The 21,579-nt window shown below is 43.9% G+C and overlaps 1 protein-coding gene across 1 annotated transcript in view; it reads left to right on the top strand.

The window, feature by feature from the left end:
• Positions 1–21,579, top strand: part of PAPPA (pappalysin 1) — a 175,153-nt gene that overhangs the window by 34,984 nt on the left and 118,590 nt on the right. The window contains exons 3-4 of the mRNA XM_058818339.1: positions 16,486–16,631; positions 21,232–21,525. Coding sequence (XP_058674322.1) covers positions 16,486–16,631; positions 21,232–21,525 — 440 coding nt within the window. The remainder of the gene's footprint in view (positions 1–16,485; positions 16,632–21,231; positions 21,526–21,579) is intronic.

The raw sequence follows: 21,579 nt of genomic DNA, 5'->3' as shown, positions 1-21,579 counted from the left end.
GTGTGAGGGCAGCTTCAGCAGGCTTGAGTTACAAGGCTTTGGAGAGTAAAATTCCTTCTGCTGCCTCAAAATGCATCTTTGGAGCTACATTGCCAGTAGATAATACAGAATAAATTTGCTTCTCATTCTATAACCTTGTTGTGTCAATAAATTGTGGGCTTCACTGAGAAGCTGTGGCAGTCAACTTTCCCAGCTCAAGATTCTCTTGGTTTTTCAAATCACTCCCATCAGTTTTGCAAGGATAATTTATCTTAGTGAGATTTCTATAGAGAGATTGGCAAAATACTGAATTTATGTGGCATTGGGCTTGTGAGTTCCTTCAGCCTCAGGCTGGGTGTCCTGGGAGTGTGGAGAGCCCCAGCCTGGTTTCCCTTCCCTTCCCTTCCCTTCCCTTCCCTTCCCTTCCCTTCCCTTCCCTTCCCTTCCCTTCCCTTCCCTTCCCTTCCCTTCCCTTCCCTTCCCTTCCCTTCCCTTCCCTTCCCTTCCCTTCCCTTCCCTTCCCTTCCCTTCCCTTCCCTTCCCTTCCCTTCCCTTCCCTTCCCTTCCCTTCCCTTCCCTTCCCTTCCCTTCCCTTCCCTTCCCTTCCCTTCCCTTCCCTTCCCTTCCCTTCCCTTCCCTTCCCTTCCCTTCCCTTCCCTTCCCTTCCCTTCCCTTCCCTTCCCTTCCCTTCCCTTCATCACTGTCATATTGTACATTTTTCATGGATAACCCTGAAATTCAGAACTTATTGAGGATTTTCAACAACTTTAGTTCATGCAAATGAAAATTCAAGTTGAAATCTGGGGACAAGTCCTGCCACAGGCTCCTTTATCACCCACCAGCAGCTCCATGCTGGGACTGGTACCCTGCAGCACCAGCGAGGAGGAGCAATTCCCTGTATCTTTTGCTAAGCTGAGTATTTCTTATTCCAGCACATAAAAGCACTTTGTCACTTCAGCAGGAGACGATATTCCTCTCCTTTCACCCTCTCCAGTATGGCCCCATCAACATCCTTGTGTTGTCTTTCCAGCCTCGACTTTGTAATACAGATCACAGCTGGTTGGTTTGAATTTCCCCTGAGTTACCCAGGATGCTGCTGAAAGCACAGGAAGAGCAGAAATGCTTTAATCAGTTAAATCAATCAAAAAAAAAAAAAAAAACAAAAGATAGAGTAGACCTTAAAATTTACCCTGCAACCTTTGCTACTCGCTGTGATGACGTCTTTGTCCTGTTTCTTTAAGTGCAGGATTTTATTGGGACTTGGCAGAAGGGCGAAGTGAGGAAGACACGGGAGGGGGTTTGCTGAGTTAAAAAAGGAAAAAAGAAAATGTCAGTGAGAAAATGGAAATACCCTGATGCTCTCCAGCCTAGTGCTGGAGCCAGTCTCTCTCTCCCTCTTGCAGGGAAGGGGCTCCTTTTCCATTAGCTTTCCATGGCCATATTTAATGGGTTTGCTCTGACACACAGCCAAGAAAGGGCTTTGCTGTGTGATGCTGGGTCCTGTGTGTGTTCAGGCATCCACAGCTGCTCCCTACCAAGGGCTGCCTTTTGACTACTGAGGTATTTTTTTATAGCCACAGAGGGCAACTATTAATAGATGAGATTTACCAAAACACAGAGCTACGCAGTGTGGTGTGGAGGGGAAGAGGGAAACCTGTGGGATTTATGTCAGGAAAATTCCATGTTGAAATTATGCTGGAAGACACAGTAAAAATGAATATGCCAAGAAGGGGATTTAATCTGTAACTTTGGGCCATGCCAGCATTTCTCCTCCATTAAGGATCTGCCCCATCACATGAAACATGTTGCTGAATTATTTCTTCAGCATTAAACAGCACAAAGTGTACTGAGGATGAAGATAAGACACATAGACATGAAATATCAGCTTTTCTGAGATGTGATTAAATACCAAAAGGAAGCGGAGGCATTCCTGACCCTGGAGACATTTCATTTTGATCAGGCATGGGATTAGGGGTAAAATGTGAAGCATTCCACATGTGTGGATGGAGGGAGCTGATCAGGACTTTGCCTCTCTGTTTATTGATTCATTTCTAATTTCCATGATACAATGTAATGAGACTGGTGGCCCTGTCAGACTCACAAATTATATTTGTGTATCAAAGACGACAGGTTTGGGAGCATGGAGAAAAGAGGAGTGAGACAATTAAAGCTGCTTTTGAAGTCAGAACTCAGACATTGATTTAATATCATAAAATCCAGATGATTTCAATTAATAGACCCATCACTGTAATCATCTGCACATTTTTTGTGCACCTTCCAAAGGCACAATGGGGAGTTACATCCCAAGCCAAGAAAAGATCCACTGACTATTGGGAGAGTCTGGGTATCAAAATCCCCTTTACACTGGGAAAAGCTTTGCTTTAAATTGCTTTGTGTTCCCTTAATTACTTAATTTGATTTTTTAAATTGAAAAAGAGACAGGGAGAGATTAACTGGTGACTAATTTCAAGTAAATAAAGAGTGCTACACTCATTTAGGGAATGTGGGTAGACACCAGAAAAGCCAGAGCTTAGTTTAATTCACGTGAGTGTGAGAGAAAATGGAAATATTTCCAAACTATCTGAACTGCTTAGGTTTGCACAACTGGCTGAGAACAATTACAAAACAACATTTTTCTGTGATCTCCTGTTTCCCATGAGCTTGATGATGCTCTATTCCTGTCCTCAATCCCTGAAAATGGATCTGGAGGCAAACACAGGCATGCCTGAGGAATAGTCATAATTGCATAAACTTATATTATTCAAAACACCTGAATAAGTTTGGGCTTGGCATTTCTGGTTAAGGGGTTTTATTTTGCCTTCATGCTGATTCCTCCCAAATTGTGAGGTGTCACTCTTACTGCACTGAGAGCTGAGGATGAGCATTGGCTATTTGTAGTTGTTTCTCAGTTCCTTAGGGAACTGTTCCTGCCATCTGTTCACTGCAGGTATAGACATGATTGAGAGAATTAAATCTTAAAAGTCTTTATAATTGCTGGGAAAAGGTAGATCCTTCCACTAGGATTTAGAGCACCAAGTTTAGAGCCCAAAAGCAGGAATCCAAATTCATTCACAGTTCACATCAGGCTCCCCCATCACGCTGTGTTCCTTAACAACAATTCCACATTTCCTATTTTTAAGTACATAATGTTGTTCCAAATGGATGTTGTGCTTTCTGCCTGGACTAAGCTGCGTATCCCAAGCTCTTTGAAGTCCACAGAAAGATTGAACTCCCAAAGACCTTGGTCTTTGGCTTGGATCTCCCCATCCAGAGAACATGAGAGGCTGGGAGCCTCCCTGAGACCAAGGGTGATAGCTCAGAGCAAAGCTCCTACAGAACAGAACTGCACTGGAGTGAGCAGGAGAAATATTCTGGGTAAAGGATTGATGGCAACAGTTCACAGCATTATAAAAATCACTTCCCTTTTGCCTCCAGCATTTTTTACCACGACTGTGTCAGTGCCAAAACCCAGAACACACTCACTAATTCCTCCAGAATTGATCAGTCATGATAAACTTCCAAACACAGAGTAAAATACTTCCTTCAGACACATCAGAGTGTTTCTCCCAGTTTGCCTGGAGAAATCTGTACCGTTTGATTTCCCTCCTTGCATCCAATTTGATTCAGAAAAGGGCTGCAAGTTCCTGGCTCCCTCCTCATATGCTCAGAATTCTTCTGACAGATTTACTTTTGGGGATAGATTTATTCTCGTCTTTGTGCTATAAAATGTCCTATTTATAAAGGGTGATTAGACACTAGAATGGGCTGCCCAGGGAGGTGGTGGAGTCACTGTGCCTGGTGGTGTTTAAGGAAAGACTGAATGTGGAATTTAGGGCCATGGTGTTGTTGACAAGGTGGTGCTTGGTCATAGGTTGGACTTAAAGACCTCAGAGGTCTTTTTCAACTTAATTGACTCTGTGATTATGTCTTAATTCAGGCTCAAACCTTCAACTATTCTCATCTTGATCAGACACAAAGTTCTTTTTATATCCTGCTGGGAACAATAACTGAAGAATTTCTAGTTTTCGATTTATAAAACCATCATGAGGAGATAGTCCAGTAGTGCTTGCAGGATGCCTTCTCTTCCCCCATAACTGAATAAGGCATGATGTCAGGTTTTGCAAAGTGCTTGGGCTGGCACAGAGTTGTGGAAGTGAGGGAATTCATAACAGTTCCCTCTGACCATCACAGGGAGGTGTAAGACATCTCATGTTAACATCTCATGTTAACAAAGGCTTTGTAAGTATGGGTTTGTGTAATTTGGGGTCTGTGTGCAGGGGCAAAAATGACAATCTGCAATTTTTGCTGGACCCTTTGCAGAGTTGGTTTTGTAGCCATTGAGATCTTAAGTGCTGTAGAAGTGATTAGTGACACATCACCAATAAATTACAGGAGCAAACCAGAGCAAAAGCTGATGTGTGGCTGAATGAGCAAATACAGTGAAAATTTAAGGAGAAATTAAACTGCATGGCCTGTCTACAGCAGTCAGGATCAGGACAAAAGTTGGTCAAGAAGTTTGCCATTAAGGAGAATTAGAGTATTCCCCCTCTTGTGATATCATTTGGCAGTGGAGAACAGATCTTTGCATTCTTACAGCCCTCTGCAAGAGGTCTGGGTTTGATTCACGTGGATCCACAGGCTTGTGGTGCCAAAACAGGCAATTTCTGCACTCGTGTCTGAAGGCCAAATATATGGGTATGATTTCCTATAGTTTACAGTTACATGCTGGATCAGAGCTGTGTGTTTCATAAGCTGCCAGTCCAATTTAGCAGGGTCCGGGGAAATGTGTCCCCCAGGGAACGCTTACAATCAGCCCTGTGTTTTGGGCTGATAGTGCCTGTTTTCTGGTACACACGTTAGCAGATCCATATGTGAGGAAATCCAAACGTCCTTCCATCCAACTCCTGACCTGAGCACTGGCTCAGGCTGCTGCCCACTGCTGATTTTCTGCTGGCTACTTCCTCCAGTTCAGGAACTGTCCACTCTGGGAAGCACAAATGAGCACCAGGGATCTGTGCAGGAACTGTGGGTCCTGCACAGGTTTAAAACCCAGAAATTCTGAAAGTTCTGGAGTGTTTGGAAAATGCTCATTTACATCTTTCCTCCTGCTCAGCAGAGAGAAATGAGAGACAGGAATTCAATGTCAAGGAGTTCATTATGTTTGTGGTGTCTGTTACAGACGCTGTTGGCATGTTTTGCTTCCCAGCAGTCTCCTTGACAAAGGTATGATCTACTACATCTCTCTCCTGCTCTTTTATTAATTTCTTTCTGTTTTCCTAGAGAGCAAGAGTAGAAATTAAAAGAAAAAAAAAAAAAGTTGGCTTTAGGAAATACACTGTCCGCAATATTTTTTTTTTTTGCAACTCTGAACTATTTTCACTGCAGGTGTGTTGTTGTTTCTGCCAGATCACCTGGCAATTGACTGTGGATTCTGGGAACTTCAAAGGTAAATGTTCTCATGTAAAATTTCTGTTTCAACGACTGACATTTTCTATTTCCTTGTAATCTCGTCACGGCTGAGAAAGAACAAGAGTAACCAGCTTTTGTAAATCTTATAATATTTAGTAGTCCTTTGCATCTCACTATTCAATTTTTTCTTTTCCTTAGAAAGTGTGTTCAAGGCTTCACAGCTGAAGATAAAGATTTATTGTTATGATCCATCAATATCCCCTGAAAAAAACTCCCTAGAAACCAAATAGAGAAATATAATTCCTTTGTTGTGACAGAGATAAAAAATCTCCTGAACCTTGAAAATGTGAGGCTTCTCTTGCAGGACACTTGGTTTCCTTGAACTGAAGTTTCCATCATTTTTGTGATCTCACTTGGGTGTCTCCTACACTTTTCTGCATAAGATGAAATAAGAGGAAATTTCAGCCAGCCTCATTTGAATCAGATTTTCATTTCTTTCTCACGAAAGAGGAAGATTTGGCTTAGACCATTGATGGTCTTCCCACTGCAGCAGGACCCGCTTCGTGCACAATCCTGCCAGGAGGTTAAGAAAGGAGGTTTGGAAGTCTGTGAGTTGTAAAAATGAAAACAGAAAAGAAGCGGCATCTCCAAAGCAAAAGGAATGTTTTGCAAGCTGCATATTTGGAGTGGTTATTTTGGCCCATCAACTCCAGAAGGATCTGCAATAAACATGCTAGGTCCTTTGTGATTTTATGTGATTTTATTTTATTTTTTTGTGTTGATGTCGGCCTGATTCCAAGTCGCTCTTCATTCCAATCTCAATGTATATCTGCCTTTGTGGCACGGGGTTTATGTGCAGGGAGGATTAGTGTCAAAAACTGGTATGAAGGGAGCAAAGAATTTGGTCTTGTTCTTTTTTCACCCTGCATTTTTTGCTGTGTGGTAGTTAGGGAAGATGCTGAAGGAGCAGCCCCTTAAAGTGCCAGCAGCACTGGCAGGGACAGTGCCACTGTCCCCTCCTGCAGGAGCAGTAATTGCACCGTGAGCACCCCATGGCCACAGTGCTCCCAACCCAGACCTTTGTGCTGCTTTCTAAAAATCCCAAATATTCAAATATGTGAAAAAAATCCCAAAAATCCCAAATATTCCCACATATGTCACCCACGGAGCCTACCCAGGATCCTGACCCATCCCACCCACAAAATGCTGCTACTGCAAGGGCAGAGGGCACAGGGAGCCCAGGACAGGGCTGTGTCTGTGGGGTAATTCCATTCTTTCCTGCACTCTACAGAGGGGACACAAAGCATTCCCAGTGTTCCAGAAGTGCCAAACCAAAGTCACTCCAGCTGTGGCTTCCACATCAGCAAGGCAGGTGTTTGGGCAGGCTGCAAAAGTGATCTCAAGCCTCACCTAGGATGGAGATGAGGAAGACAGGCTGGAGTTGAGTGTTAGTATTATAAATTTTTAGGAAAAAAATAATATAGAAGTTGCTCTGAGTTAGTCTCATAGTTAAAGAAAATTCTGTCTTAAATCACAAGTTTCTTCTAGATCTCTAATTTACAGAGGCTCTACCTAACTCTTGCCCTGTTCAATGGAGTTATGACAGGCATGCATTCCTGATCTCTGGTGTTTTCATAAAAAAATTAGGTTGACTGAAACCAAAATGTCCCTTACTTGAGCTTTTTTGCAGTGTTGTTGTGCCCATATCTGTTGGTTGTTCTTGAAAGCTTTGGGTTGAGAGGTGGTAGATGCCAAATATTAGAACAGTGGCTGCTCCCTCATTGAAAGCAGAGCCTTCATTCCACAAGAATGAAGTTAATGTGCTGCTTTGTCCTCAGGAATGGTGAAATTGAGGGATTTGGGAAGGACCAGCTCGTTGTAGGGAGCGCTGATGTTCCATCTGCGGAGCACCAGCCCTTCAGGACTTTTTTGGAGATTGTGAAGTACAAGCCAAAGATTGTAAAATATGAGTGAAGGCTTGTAAAGTATGATTAGTGGCCACCAGAAGAAAACTTCAAGTATCTGCAACACAGGACACCACTTATTTAAAAGAAAGATGATCCATATTATCAGAGAATGCAGGCTCAAGGGATAGAGGAGCTAATCCTTGCTGTCAGTTTTCCCATTCAGAAGACAAGGAAAAATATTCTGTTTGCCTATTTCATGACTTCTTCACTCATGGTAAAATGTCTTGAGGGGAGGCCCAGCAGAAGGGGTTTTGTCCTGCTTCAGCATCACTTCAGTGGGTGGATGGGGCTTGGAGCAGCGCAGGGCTGGTGTCAGGGCTTTGACCAGAATGGAATTTCTCTCTTCATGTTTAGGAAGCTTTCTGAGGCCCAGAGGGGAGAAGCAGTGTGCAAGTGCCAAGCAGCACAAGTGAGAGTTAAACTAGCCTGAAATCTATACACCTTCCTCTATGGGTTTAAATTCTCCTGTGTATGTGAATGAGGCTGGCTGCAGCCAAAAGAGGTTTTCATGAAGTGGCAAAGGAAATCTGTTTTAACAGAACAGGTTCCTGAAAATATCCTTATGCTACTTCCCTCTTTATGGTTTGACTTTTCTCCTTGTTACAATGGTTCAGGCTGGAGAGTCTGGAAAAACATCAGGGTAACCAGGGCAGAGGGAATATCAGATGGAGATGAGGGATAGATAAGAGGCAAATTACAGTATATTTCTCATGGGTCATTTGGCTCTAGTCTTGAAAAGAAGAGAAAAAAATCCCAAAGTTGTAAAAGAAAGAAAAAGAGACAATCAAAACAAATAAACCTGCCAGTTTTGCTGATTTCAAAGGCCTGCGAAATGTGCATATATGCTTCAGAATGCTCTGCTGTTTTAAATGAAATGTTCCATCCTTTAATCCTACTCACTGTCTCAGAAGTTAATTGTACAGTAAGATCACAATTCTCTCTGCCAAGGTTTTCCCTTTGTTTTCTATTTTTTTTTCCTCCCTGCAAGCTGGCCAGCCAGAGTATCTTTTCCTAGTTCTGTGCAGTTGGTTATTCTCTGTAGTATATTCTGGAGTTGTGTTTAGCTTGGTAATTTGTTATGGTCATGCAAGGGAATGGGGCTTTTCAATTCTTGCTGCTTGAGGGAACTCAAAAGTTGCTCCACTCTTGGATGTAGACCCTGCAAAATCCAAAATCTGAAGGCTCAGTGATCAGATATTTATGGTCTGTAGCACTGCAACTCTTTCTAAACTTATGTAAAAGTTATCTAAAGGTGGGGTGTAAGAACTGGGCAGTAAAGCCTGGAAGGATGAAGGATAAAGAGAGAGAAGGAACATATAATGTTATATACATGAAGAGCCATCCCAAGATTTTGCCCAGAGCTCAGACAGAACATGTTAGACATTTGAAAATTTTTGTATCATCTTTTTCCCTGAGCCTCTGCTCTTTCTTATCCTGGCCAGAACCAGCAGCAGAAGTGCCGGGGGAGGGGGGGGGAAAGAAAAAAAAAAAATCTGTTTTCACTGTACTTCTGAATCTGAGCCCAGGTTTGTGAAGGAATTGGCAAGGATTTACAAACCTTTGAGAGAATCCTTGTGGAGATCTAAGGAAACCCGCCTCCCTCCTCTAAAAAAGCAAGTTGCCTTGGCCAGAAATTGGGCAAAAATTGGTCGTTTCAACTGATGTTTCCTTTGAGATTTTGGATTTGAACCTGAAGCTGCAGTTTGAGAATCAAATTTTGCTCTAATTCTAGATTTACACTGGACCAAATACATCACAGTCAGTGCTGGTATTTATGTGCAGCCCAGAGGCTGGCTCAGTGCAGGCTCACATGAACAAACCAAGAGAGGACCCAGCACAAAGTCTGGAGTAGTCAAGGCACCAAATTTATTCCAGCCTGTTGCTGTGGTTCAGCCTGTTAAGTAGATCCTGCATGAACAACCTCCAGGAGTTAAGTGATTGCATGAAATAAAGCTGTACCATTTATTTAAAGTCTTTTCTGAGGTCAGGGAGGGCTGGGCAGGGATGCACCCTTAGTGTTCTAGGATGATAATCCTGATTTTAGAACTTAACAGCAAATGATTTCCTTTATGTATCAGGTGTTTTCCTTTTCCTCTCAGTCCTATGGATTTGTTGTCACAGTAGAAATTTGTGTATTTCTAGTACTGTCCTGCTGGAAAGCTTAGGTTTCAAAGCAAATGGAATGAAATTGATAACCTTACAGTTGTAAAAATTCTCTACTTTCAAACAAGGAAGTGGTCTCAGACTCTGTTGCAGGATAAAGAAAAACCAGGCCCAAAGGATTCCCATATTTTGTACAGCAAGGTTCCTATTTTCTTTCTATAATTTTTTTACATATTTGTTTAATTGGGTGAGTAAAGCCTGAGTCATATCCTAGTGGTAGAATTATTTCAGTTTGGGAAAGGGAAACCTGGGATCAATGAACACCCAAAGTTTTATAGCCACTTTGGCTTTTATTTTGCATTATTTTTTGCTTAGGGGTCAGTGTTAACTGTAAAACCTATCAGTGATGTAAAAACCCCTGGTCCAGGTTTAGCAGGCTCACCTGAATGCATGAACAGTGTCACAGGGTGACACAGAGCTCAGCAGGGGCTACAAACCTTCCCAAGGAGCTGGATTTACATTTGAACAATTATCCTAAGTGGCTTTTCTTGGATCCTTATCGTTATTATGTTTTTTTGCCAAAACATTTCTCCTCTCTTGTAACGGAAGATCAGATGTGGGTCCTGCAGAGGACATTTTGCTACAGCAGATAAACCAGAATTCTTTCAGAGCTGCCAAGCCTGCATGTGCTGACAGTGCTTTGCAATTTATGCTTGTGGACATGACCTAGCAACTGCCTGGGTTGGATGTGGCTGGAATTACAGTTGCACACTTGGATTTCAGTGTGAACACGGGCAATGATCTGGATCTAAACCGGGACCTGAAGCCTCTCACTTGGAGGATTCTGGTTCTGCTCTGTTTCAGGCTCTGTCCCAATCACTGAAAGATTTATACCTTTATCAATAAATTATCATGACTTTTACTACACTTACACCAGTGTCTTAAATTAACACTAAACTCAGTGTAGATGAGGCACGCTTCCTGCTGCGCATGATTTATGGCAATCCGCCTGAAATGAGGAGCAAAATTGAATTTGCCAGCAAAGGCAAATCTTTAACAGCAGGTCAGACACAAATTTTATTGCACGTCCACTGCTAAAGAGAGTTTGTAGATTGTCTTTTTTTATACAGGTTTTTATAGACTGTAACACTTCGGGCTTTTAAAAAAAAATAAAAAAGAAGTTAGAAATATTTGGAGGTCTGAAACCTCTCCTGTGTCTTTGTGTCAGGTTGGAGGTGACAGACAGGACAAACATAGCAGTTACATGGCACTGATAAACTCTCAGCTTGAGGGCTGTGTTCCCTTTTGATGACCTGCCTTTGGGAAAGATGTGGAGAGTGAAGATAAGAGCATCAGAAACAAGCAGAGGTCTTAAAAGCAGTGAGAAAGGCTGAGGAAATAAGATGGTTTTAGCCTAAAAATGAAATGATGTACAGGAGATATAGGCTTTCAAATAAGTAATAGGTTTGATAAAGCAGAAGGGAATCCAACCTCCCTGTCAGTGGTTGAATGGCACAAATACTCCTCTAATAGAGCAAAAAAAAATTAGCCTGACCTTTAGATAAAACACCAACTTTCTGACCATAAAGGAATTGAAACAAGGGCTGCAGGTTACTGGGACAGTGACATAGTCCCTGTCATGTGTGGCTTTAAGTGAGCTAAATAAAAATTTGCTTGGTGACACAGGAAGATGCCTTAGCTTGGGGGTGAAGGGCTGGCAGCCGTGGTCTCTGGACATCCTTTCCAGACTCACTTGTCTGTGACCCTACGACAGAGGGCAAAGGCAGCTCTCACACTGGCATCAGCACCGCCTCTCCAAAAGGGCAGTTAGCTGTCTAACCACCCAGCACTGAGAAATCACAAGAGGAAAAGATAAATTATAGCTGTGCACATCTGCCAAATGGCCCCATTTCAAGGTCAGCTTTCAGTGCTGCTGCAGTCGTGGCTCTTGCCACTATCTTCAGGAAGAATATACTTTATCTCAAAATTGTTCTTGCTCTTCATTGCAGATACTGAGAACCTGTAGGTGTGCACTGCACCTTGAAACCTTGGGCACAGCAGTCAGTGTGTGCTCGTGCTGGGTACCTGTGCACACACTGACTGCTGTGGTCACTGCTGCTCCCCTGAACCCTGGGGCCAGGATGGGACCTGGAAGGACACAGGGAACACCACTGGGACCTGTCAGCCACACCATGCTGGGAATCACACCAGGGTCTGTCGCAGGCTGATGGAGAGACTGTTCCAGGGCTGTCCAAAACAAAGCTTTCTCTTTGTCTGAACCATCCACCCTGGTTTGGCCTGGGCTGACACTGCTTAGGAGTCTTGGGAAGTAGAGTGATTCCCTGGGTCCCTGTGATTCCAGCGGATTTACTCTGTCCTGCCATGTGCTGAACCCAGTAGGTAAAGGATAGGACACTGTGTGTCAATATTGAAAACTGAGATATTTGAGGCTGACTTCCCAATTCCGGAAGTGTTGTTGGTTTTTGGCTGTTGTTGGTTGGATTTTTTTAAGGATGAAATGTAGTTCCTAACAAGCTCACCAGGCAGTTGCAAACCATACTCCACAGTGAACAGATAGCAAAGTTTCTACTCTGTGTTTGGATGGGATCTTACAAATAATCTCCTAAGTACCCTGTTTGTTTTCTTGCTGTAAAGTGACACTTGTCTTTGAAGGAAACAAAACAAAACAAAACAAAGGCAAATAGAGAATAACTGGGAGCAAACAGTAGGAAATTTCCTAACAATAAGGTCTGGAAGACTCTGTGTTCCTTGCAAAAACAACCAGGAGTGCAGGAGACTGCAGCTCAGCTACATCTGGGAAACTTGGGGAAACCACTCTCTGACCTAGAAGAAAAGGAGGAAGAGCTGCCAACCCTCAACAAAACTGAGCTCAATTCTATTCACCAAAACTAGATTTAATATGATCAAACCTGGTATCAGCTGAGTTTAAGAGCCACTGCCAAATGTGTTTGTGGCTCAGCAGAGGGGTTTGTGGCTGGGTTTGGATGTGGAGCTCGGGTCCAGCAAAGGGAGCTCCTCACAGTGGCTCCCAAGGCAGGTGGGGCTGGTGGCCAAGGGCTTCACCTCATTGCCTGGGGACAGTCACAGCCCAAATGGACAGGAAATGGGTCTGACAGATGAGACAGGCATGGGGATAATGGCTGGGTGACTGATGGGCTGGGCTGGTTGATGGGAGAGACACTGCTGGGTGAGCTAAAACCTCCATTAGGCTGAAACTGGAGCACTGCATGGGATCCATATCCCTGACTGAGGGCTGGGGTTCACTGGATAACAGTGAGCTGCTGCACAGAACAGTTTCAGAGGGCTCTTTGCACTGCAGTAGAGGGAAAAGGAAAACAAAAACTGTGCATTGAACAAATAAGTCGATGAAAAGATCTGGGTGGGAATGTGAGCATTGCCTGATATGATTTGGTGTCCCAAATGGCCTTAAACAGCCCATAGAATTTCTATGTCTAAAACAGATTCCAGCAAAGGAGACCTTTTATGATGCACTAATAGGCTCATTAGGCTTTCTCCAGCAAGGCATGCTCACAGCATCGTATGTTTTTTCCATTACAGGAATTACACGTGTTTTGTTGTGCTTTGGGTTTTGTTTTGTTTTCCACATAGACTTGCCCTGACAGTTCCCCCATTCAGGTTTATATTGGAGGTACCATCTCGAGCCAATGAATTTTATTAAATATGTTGCTGGCACTGACAGAGAGATGCATAAAGGAAATATTCTAATGACAGTTGGGAAGGCTTTGATCCCTTTCCAAGACTGCACTCATGTCTTTGAAATGCGAGTTTGGCAGTGCAGGAAAGGCTGGGCTCTTTGGCTCTCTCTGGCACGAGCCCATGTGACAGACATAATGTCCTCTGTCAGGGGACCCACATAACCTTGAGAAGTGTAAGCAGCGCTCACAGATTGCACTGGGTCAGATAGTCTGGGCTGATAAGGGAGCAGGGGGGAGTCAGCCTAGTCCAAAGCAATAACTGAAAGCTGTTTTGACCTGGTAACTGTTTGGTCTGCTGCCTGCGGCTACGGAGTTGGACATGAACTGCAAAAGTAGTTAATTTATGCCTCCTTGAGTGTAGGAATGTGGCGATGATGGATAGGGATGGGAGGTTATTAGAAACATGGGGAGGAAGGAGAGGAAGGAATTCCAGCTCGTGTTTTTATCTCTTACACACGCACACACTGGTTCCTCACATTCTCCTGTCTGCCTCACGTGTGTGCAGGGTCCAAGCCCTCACTGCCACGCTCACATCTCTGCTCCTGCACACTCACACAGGGACACACACAATTCCCAGGGCTCGGGCATGTTTACGTGCTGGGGGTTGCTGGCTGCTTCCATGAAGGAGTTTGCATTTATTGCCTTCCAAGCATGATCTACTGACACCTACACCCGGGCAGATCCTTTGCTAAAAATCCTCTTGGCATGCTGATCTTCCACCACTGAATGCATTCTGCTCACTCACAGCCTTTCCCTGGCCAGCAGAGAAAAGTGGTCAGAGAAATATCAGAAACTCCAGTCCAAAGGACTTAGTAGGATGGATTTACATGAGGCATAAGTCCAGTCTCAGTGAAGCATTGCCATCACTGGCCAATTAGTTAAATGCTGTCTGTTCTGGATGTTTTTTGCAGCAATAATCCATGTAGCCCTGGATGCTGGAGCACATGGCCTGTATGGAAGAGAAAGAGCAACTGTGGCCATGCACTGAGGAGATAAATGGGGATTGGATTGTGTAAACGATAAGCAAAGAGACAGCTGAAAATAAAGAAATATTAGTTTAGATTATTTGAAGCCATGGGGAAAGAGGCAGGATAAAAATGGTAATCTCAGGAGGGGAGTTGGATTATGGTTACTCCTACAGGGATTTGCATGTGCATAAAGCATCTGCATCCAGAGCCAACAGCACTGTCAGTCCAGGCAGCAGGACCTTCCTTCCCACTGGGATACAACCACATAAACATTGTTCTTATCAGACTAGGGGCTTGTGTTTCTGCCCCTCTCTCTTGAATGAAGCATCACATCACTCCCACATTGTATCTTACACTTTTGCTCCCTGCCAGTGATGCTGCCATGGATGCAGGCACACACTGTCCCCTCCCCATGGTCACACCCCCTGTCACACATTCCCCCAGTGCTCTCACAATGAGAATATTTGGAAGTGCACATCAGTTCTCACATGTAATTTCAAGCTATTGCTCATGGATGTGTCTGTGTAGAAGCCCATGGCTGGAAAAATGTCTTCTAGGGCACAAAGAAGATCCTGGGAGTAGATTGAGCAGAGCCTCAGAGCACTGTCCAGATCCAGCAGGACAAGCTTGAGGAGCTAAGGGGAAGCTCTGTGTACTTTCCATAGATGTGTCTGTGTAGGAGCCCATGCTTGGAAAAGATGCTTTCTAGGGCACAAAGAAGATCCTGGGAGTAGATTGAGCAGAGCCTCAGAGTTGTGCAGATCCAGGCAGGACAAGCTTGAGGAGCTAAGGGGAAGCTCTGTGTACTTTCCATGGATGTGTTGAGAACTCTGGAGAGATGAGAAATGTGTAAAGGGTCACAGTGCTGACCTGTCCTTCAGGACGTCACCCCCATTTGATTGGAAGATAAACGCCGTATGGAACGGAAACATCCCCTTCCACTGGTGTCCCCAAAGAGCACATCTTCCTCCATGAGTCAGCCAGGGCCTGGGGACACCCAGCCATGATCTATTTTGGAGGCAGTGACTTCAGCAAGTGGCAGGGGAAGCTATTGTGGAAATATGAATGTGTTTTCCATTTGGGAGTCCTCCGGGGAAGGACAAAAAGATCTTGGTGCTGAGCCAGCTCCCCCCTTTTTTTCTTCACCCTTCTGGGAGCAAAAGCCTTGCAAAGTATGCAGGGAACCCTTCTCAGAGCTTGTGGGGGCGTGTGGCCTGGGAGAGCTGTGTGAGCCTTGCACACATCCATGCACACTCACAAAGGGGGACTGCAGGAAGCAGGAATCAGCCTGCTCATGGCCATGGTGGTGTCTGTTCCTTACACCCTTTGAACCATGCTTGGCTCAGTGTGATCCCTCTCTCTTGTCAAGGGAAGACACCACAACATGATCCCCTTCTGGCTTTTCTCTTATCACAACACTTCATATCAAAAGCCAGTGTGAGCTGGAAACAGAGAACCAATGGGTTTAATCTTACATTTTGTTTTCTCCAGCTTTACTGTGAGTTGGAGCAGTGCAAGCAGTGTGGCACCATGGCATGTGCACTGGCAAGTAGCTCCTCTATTCCAGTATTAGAAAATCTACTCCTTTAAAGGAGCAAAAAGTACCTCCAACAGCCGTCAAGCTTAAGGGATTGGCTTAGCTTGCCTGCAAACAGATTGCTCTGTGATTTCCAGGCATCCCAAAAGCTAAGGAGAAATGCTGCTCACCCTGGGAGGACCTGAGGAGCCTCAGGAATTTATGTCATGTTAAGGTACCACTCCTGGGGAGAGCTCATGCAAGGAAACCTCTTGGCACAATTTTTCCTTTTGGGAACAGCAATTCCCAACCAGCTATGGGATGTCAGGGTTAGGCCTCATGGATTTCAGCACCAGTGACTGCCACTGGTGCTAAAGGAGTGGCTCTGTGAGCTGGAGTCAGTTGTGGTGCCAACCTCTTATTGTGAAGGAAAATTAGAGGTAACAACAACAAACAGCTTAGAGGAAATGTGCAAGCTAACTGCTGGTGTAAAAAGATTTACTGACCATAATGCTTGGTTAATTACATTCATAATAAATAGATTCCTATACTTATCTTGAGAATGTGGACAGCTTTATGTATTTACCTTGGATTTTGTGGCCTTAGTTAATCAATGGTCTGAAGTTTTAGATGAGATTCACTACATGAATGCAAAGTAATCAAAGTTTGGGAGTGGGTTATTAAAACATTTCAGGTGATTGATATGCAGGGTATTATAAGACCTTTGCCTGGATTGCAGCACTTCTTCAGTGTTCTGTTGCTTTTGTGTCACCTTTAGGAAAAAAAATGCTTTTCTTTTTCTACAGGGCATACTTGGATGTCAATGAACTTAAGAACATTCTCAAACTGGATGGATCCACACACCTCAACATCTTTTTTGCCAATTCCTCTGAGGAAGAGCTGGCTGGAGTGGCAACTTGGCCCTGGGACAAAGAAGCCTTGATGCATCTAGGTGAGTGATAAAGATGTTTCTCCTTTGCAAAGCATTCTTTTGAGGCACTAAGAAGGAAAGACAAATATGCGTTAAGCTCTGTTCTGATTTCTTATCATTCCTCTAATATATAGTCAGGGGAAAAAAAAGTATTTCACGATTCCCAGATACTGGCTCACAACCAGGAAAATATTAGGTTATAAACCCAAAGCATATTATGGTATTTGTAGATGATGTCAAGCTGAAAGTATTTCACCTTTTCAGTGAAGCTACTTTACAGGGCATTCATTCCATGGGAGCAGTTTGCAGAAGATTGGGGGATAGGTGTGGGGATGAGACAGAAGTGAATCTTTAACCTTAGCCTCTTACATTCTGATCCTTAGTTCATTAGCAAGCATTCAATTAGCTCACAGACTGTAGCTAAAATCTGCTGCTATTTTTCTCTAGCAATGTGCAAAAGAGCAAACAGCTGAGGGATTGTATTTCTAATGTTCACTTGAGTGGAACTGGAAGGAGTTCACTGCCCTGCAGCTTGCCTGGTGTGTTTCATAACCAGGCTGCTGCTGGAACCTGGGGATCCAGACAAAGCTCTGCAGCTCCCAAATGACTCGCTGCCACCTGCAGTGCCACTGGACCTGTGCTCCCTGCAAAATGTCAGAGGAGCCTCAGAAGGTTCAGAAGGCACTGACTGAGCTTCTCCTAACTTCACAAACCTCCCTCGAGCTGCAAACCTGGTCTGGTCATCTCTTCTGAGCAGGAGGTCGCATAGGTTTTCCAGATATTTCACCAGCTAGGCTAGAAGTGAAGTCCAGTTTCAGCCAAGTTAAATCTTTGTGACGGACTGTTTCGGCCAGTTTTTATATTACCCAACTCCATGTTGAGCTAAATAAAAAGATATGGTGACCATAAACCTACATGAGGAGAACAAGCAGAGTTTATTACCCTAAAACAAGCTGAGCTGTATGGAATAGCCATCAGTCAGGGGGGTTTTTCCAAGGTCAAAAATACCGCAAAGAAGAGAAGTTACCATGCCTTTATGGTCACCTGTCTCTGCAGCAGAGAGAGGCTCCGTGGTCAGGCCAAGCAGTTGGCACTGGCTGCCCTCCTTCATTTTATGAGATGTTTTATTACAACATCCAGCTCTGCAGCTGCTCTGGAAGGAGTGTGAGCAAACTTCCCTTCCCGAGGAGCAGCACTTACACACTGACACTCCTGCTGAGCTCAGCTGGAGCTGAAACCACTCTGGTTTGCCTGCAGCCTCATCTCTGCAGGCTCCTGCTGGGAGCACCTAAACCAGGAGGTTCTGTAAATGCCCAGTGGCCATTCCCCAAGACACCATCTGTCAAAAACAAAGATTTTAACCCCAGCACCGACAGTGATGGGATTTTATCACTTTGGGATGACAACCAGCGTGGATTGCTGGCGGTGGGTTTGATCCCTGTGTGAGCCATTTGCTGAAGAGTTGGGCTGGGTGATTCCTGTGTGTCCCTTCCCAGCCCAGAAGGTTCGGGGAGTCTGTGAAACATTAGCCCCAGTGTCACTGTGCAAGTGGGATATGGCTGCAACAGAGCTGCTCCTTCCCTAAATGAGGATTTTCACAGCTTCCCTTGGCGTTGCCATGGGAGGGAGCAGAGAACAAGGGGAGAGCTCCAGAGTGCCAAGAGGAACCTTCTGCAACAGGGCTGGGGCTCGCCCAAAGCCCTGATGAGTTCTTCTGTCACTTCGTTAAGCTAATTGTCAGCATCATGCCTGAGAAAAACAATTTAAATTCAGCTCCTACAGAGCATTGACAGAGTTCATTGACCAAAAAAAGATCTCGCAAGGAAAAAAATAGACATTGGACAGCAGATTAAATTTGACTTGCTAGGGGGAAAAAAAAGTAAAAAATAAATAAATAATGCTCACAATTTCCTGTCAAAATAGCCCTCCCAGACCTGTGCTTGGTTTGTAAGAATTCATCTTTAATCTTTTTTACTCTCTTCTATAAATCCAATATGTACTTAATAAAAAATATGAAATATGTCCTGTGGTGCAGATCTAAAGGCTGGGATAGAGATTGTCTGGGTGAGGGAGTTTATCTTTTCTGTAAAACTGCAATTGATTTAGATTCTTGACAGCTATAAAAAATATAAATTTTCAACAAAGGCAAAAATAAAATCTCCCTCTCCAGCTGCCTCAGGGTTTTCCAATGCCAGAACAATTTAACCAGCCTTTACTGGAGGCACATCCTGCTGAGGAATTTCACCAATATCTCTGTCACTGGGAAAAAAAAATAAATCTGGAATTATTTTTGGGATAGAGAACCCCAAAAAATATGTTAGGGTACTCTCTGTGTATAAATGGCTCCACCTGGGTAGAAACCAAGCACCAGAGGAATCAGAGCTTGTATTGTATAGAGAGGGAGAGAAAGGAATCATGGGTTTATTGTTGAGCTGCATGCTGGTAGGTCTGTATATAATTAATTGGGAATGTGGAGAACTGGTGTGAGGAACAGTTCAGTGCTGTGAAAAGGAGGTGCAGATGCCATGTGTGACACAGGAGAGAAGATGCTGCACTGAGGCAGATTTTATTCACTCTTGTAAATACTCGTTATTTACCCTTTGTGTACGTATTTAAATTTTCTATTTTGTAGAATAGTTTTTATGTATTTGTACCTGCCCATGGGACTCCTCTCCACCCTGTGCACATTTTCACATGTGCCCCTGCTCAGAGGGAAGATCTTTTTTCTCCTGATATTTTGTGCTTGTGTCCCTTTGGGACATTCAAAGTGCTCCTTCAGCACTGACACAGCTTCAACTGAAGTGCTGCACATTGTGTTTTGGACATTGTTCTTAGAGGAAAACCTGAGGTAATGGGGGAAAATCAAAGCAGAACCACAGTCAGGGAGGTCTAAGAAAAGGGTTGAGCTCCAAGGAAAGGCTGAAGGAATTACAGTGATTCAGGCTGAAGGGAGAGAGCCTGAAGTGGGGATGATGACAGTCTCATAAAAGCTGATGAAAGGGGAGGAGAATCTTCTGCTCTTCATATCTGTGTGAGGAAGGACTTGAAGTCATGAACTTAAATTGCCAAAAAATCAATTCAGATTAGATGTGAGTTAAATCCTTGCAGCTGTAGGGATGCTGAGTGCTGACATTGATTGCTGGGGCAGTCATGTCATCAGGGGTTGAGAAGAGGCAACAGGCCAGAGCGTGTGAGGGATGGTATAGACATAATTGCTTTGAGAGTGAAATTTAGAGAACTTCTTAAGAACTTCATGGTCTCATTTTCCTCTAATTTCATGGTTTTTACAACCAAGTCTCCAGGCAGATGAGGATGAAGGGTCTATGGTGCATCAGAACCTGGTGATCTCATCTTCCCTGTGCTACAGGCTCTGATAAAGCTCCTGCTGCCAAAACCTTTTCTCTCCTCATTGTCACTAAATTATTAGAGTACCATGTCCAAGATTTATATTCCCACTATAACTTTTACAAAGCAGTCTCCTCAAATAGGCAGGACACAAAATGGATTTTAAATAAAGGGCTTGGAAAAGTTGATATCAACAAGCTAAATAAGGAAAATATCAAGCATATTTTAAATACAAAGGTACATCTAACTGAGATAAAAATATAGTTCATATGATTATCAATGTACTGTAAATCCTCACTAATTTGCCATTTGCTTCTTTGCACATTCCTTAATTCATGCAACAGAAAACACCATTAGTTTTCTTTGCAAAAACATTTAATAAACACATAGTTCTTTCAGGGTTATCACATTGCAGGATTTCATATTTTTTTGACACTTTAGACTTAATGCATATTCATTAGTGGACTGTGCAGTTCAGATCAAGCCAGGCTTGTCTGAGTACATGAACAGTGTGTTTCTGACAGTTGCTTCAAAGCTGTCTCCAGGACACCCTGAAATAACTGCTCCAGCCTTGGGTGTGCACAATTTACTTTGCCCAGCTCTTAATTTGCAAGTATTGGTGGAGTCTTCTGCAATTCTCAGGGTATTTCAGAAGTTAATAGGCTTTTCTCACATCTTTACCCTGGGGAATATTATACACAGAGTGTTCCAGGTGTGTTTTGTTTGACTCTTGGTGTCAAATACATTGCTTACACCTTTCTGGGCAGTGTCACACTCTTCAAGCACATGAAATTATCTAAAACAGCATGGTAAGAAGTAATTTCATGCAGGATTTTCCTCTAAGCTAACAAAAACCCTACATTGAGTTTATTCAGTTGAAAGACTGATTGTTGCAGTGTTTTTGGTTTGGTATGTTGAGCTCTGTCGCACAGTTCCTTCTCCTTGGAGCCCCAGATTAAGGGTGAGATGAAACTTTGCTGGGCAGGATTTTCCTTTAAGCTAACAAAAACCTACATTGAGTTTATTCAGTTGAAAGACTGATTGTTGCAGTGTTTTTGGTTTGGGATGTTGAGCTCTGTCGCACAGTTCCTTCTCCTTGGAGCCCCAGATTAAGGGTGAGATGAAACTTCATGGGCAGGAAATGTGTCTGGTTCTGCTGCAGATGATCCAACAAAGGGCCAGAGGAGTTCCCCTCAGCAAGGTGTTCTTTCTCCTTTCTCCTGCTGTCCTGAGGAACACAAGGCCAACCCAGAAGCTGTTCTCTTTGCCCTTTCAGGTGGCATCGTGCTGAATCCCTCCTTCTACGGAATCCCCGGCCACACACACACCATGATCCACGAGATTGGGCATAGCCTGGGGCTCTACCATGTCTTCAGAGGCATCTCTGAGATCCTGTCCTGCAGCGACCCGTGCATGGAGACAGAGCCCTCCTTCGAGACCGGGGACCTGTGCAGTGACACCAACCCTGCTCCCAAGCACAAGCTCTGTGGGGACCCTGGGCCTGGCAATGACACCTGTGGCTTCCACAGTTTCCTGAACACGCCCTTCAGTAACTTCATGAGCTATGCAGGTACTGAGATTTGCTTGGGCTTTTTGGGGAGGGGTCTGTGGGTGAGCAGGAACA

This window comes from Ammospiza caudacuta, chromosome 21 (assembly GCF_027887145.1).
Source record: "Ammospiza caudacuta isolate bAmmCau1 chromosome 21, bAmmCau1.pri, whole genome shotgun sequence".
Taxonomy (NCBI): domain Eukaryota; kingdom Metazoa; phylum Chordata; class Aves; order Passeriformes; family Passerellidae; genus Ammospiza; species Ammospiza caudacuta.
This window is presented reverse-complemented; position numbering and strand designations above follow the sequence as displayed.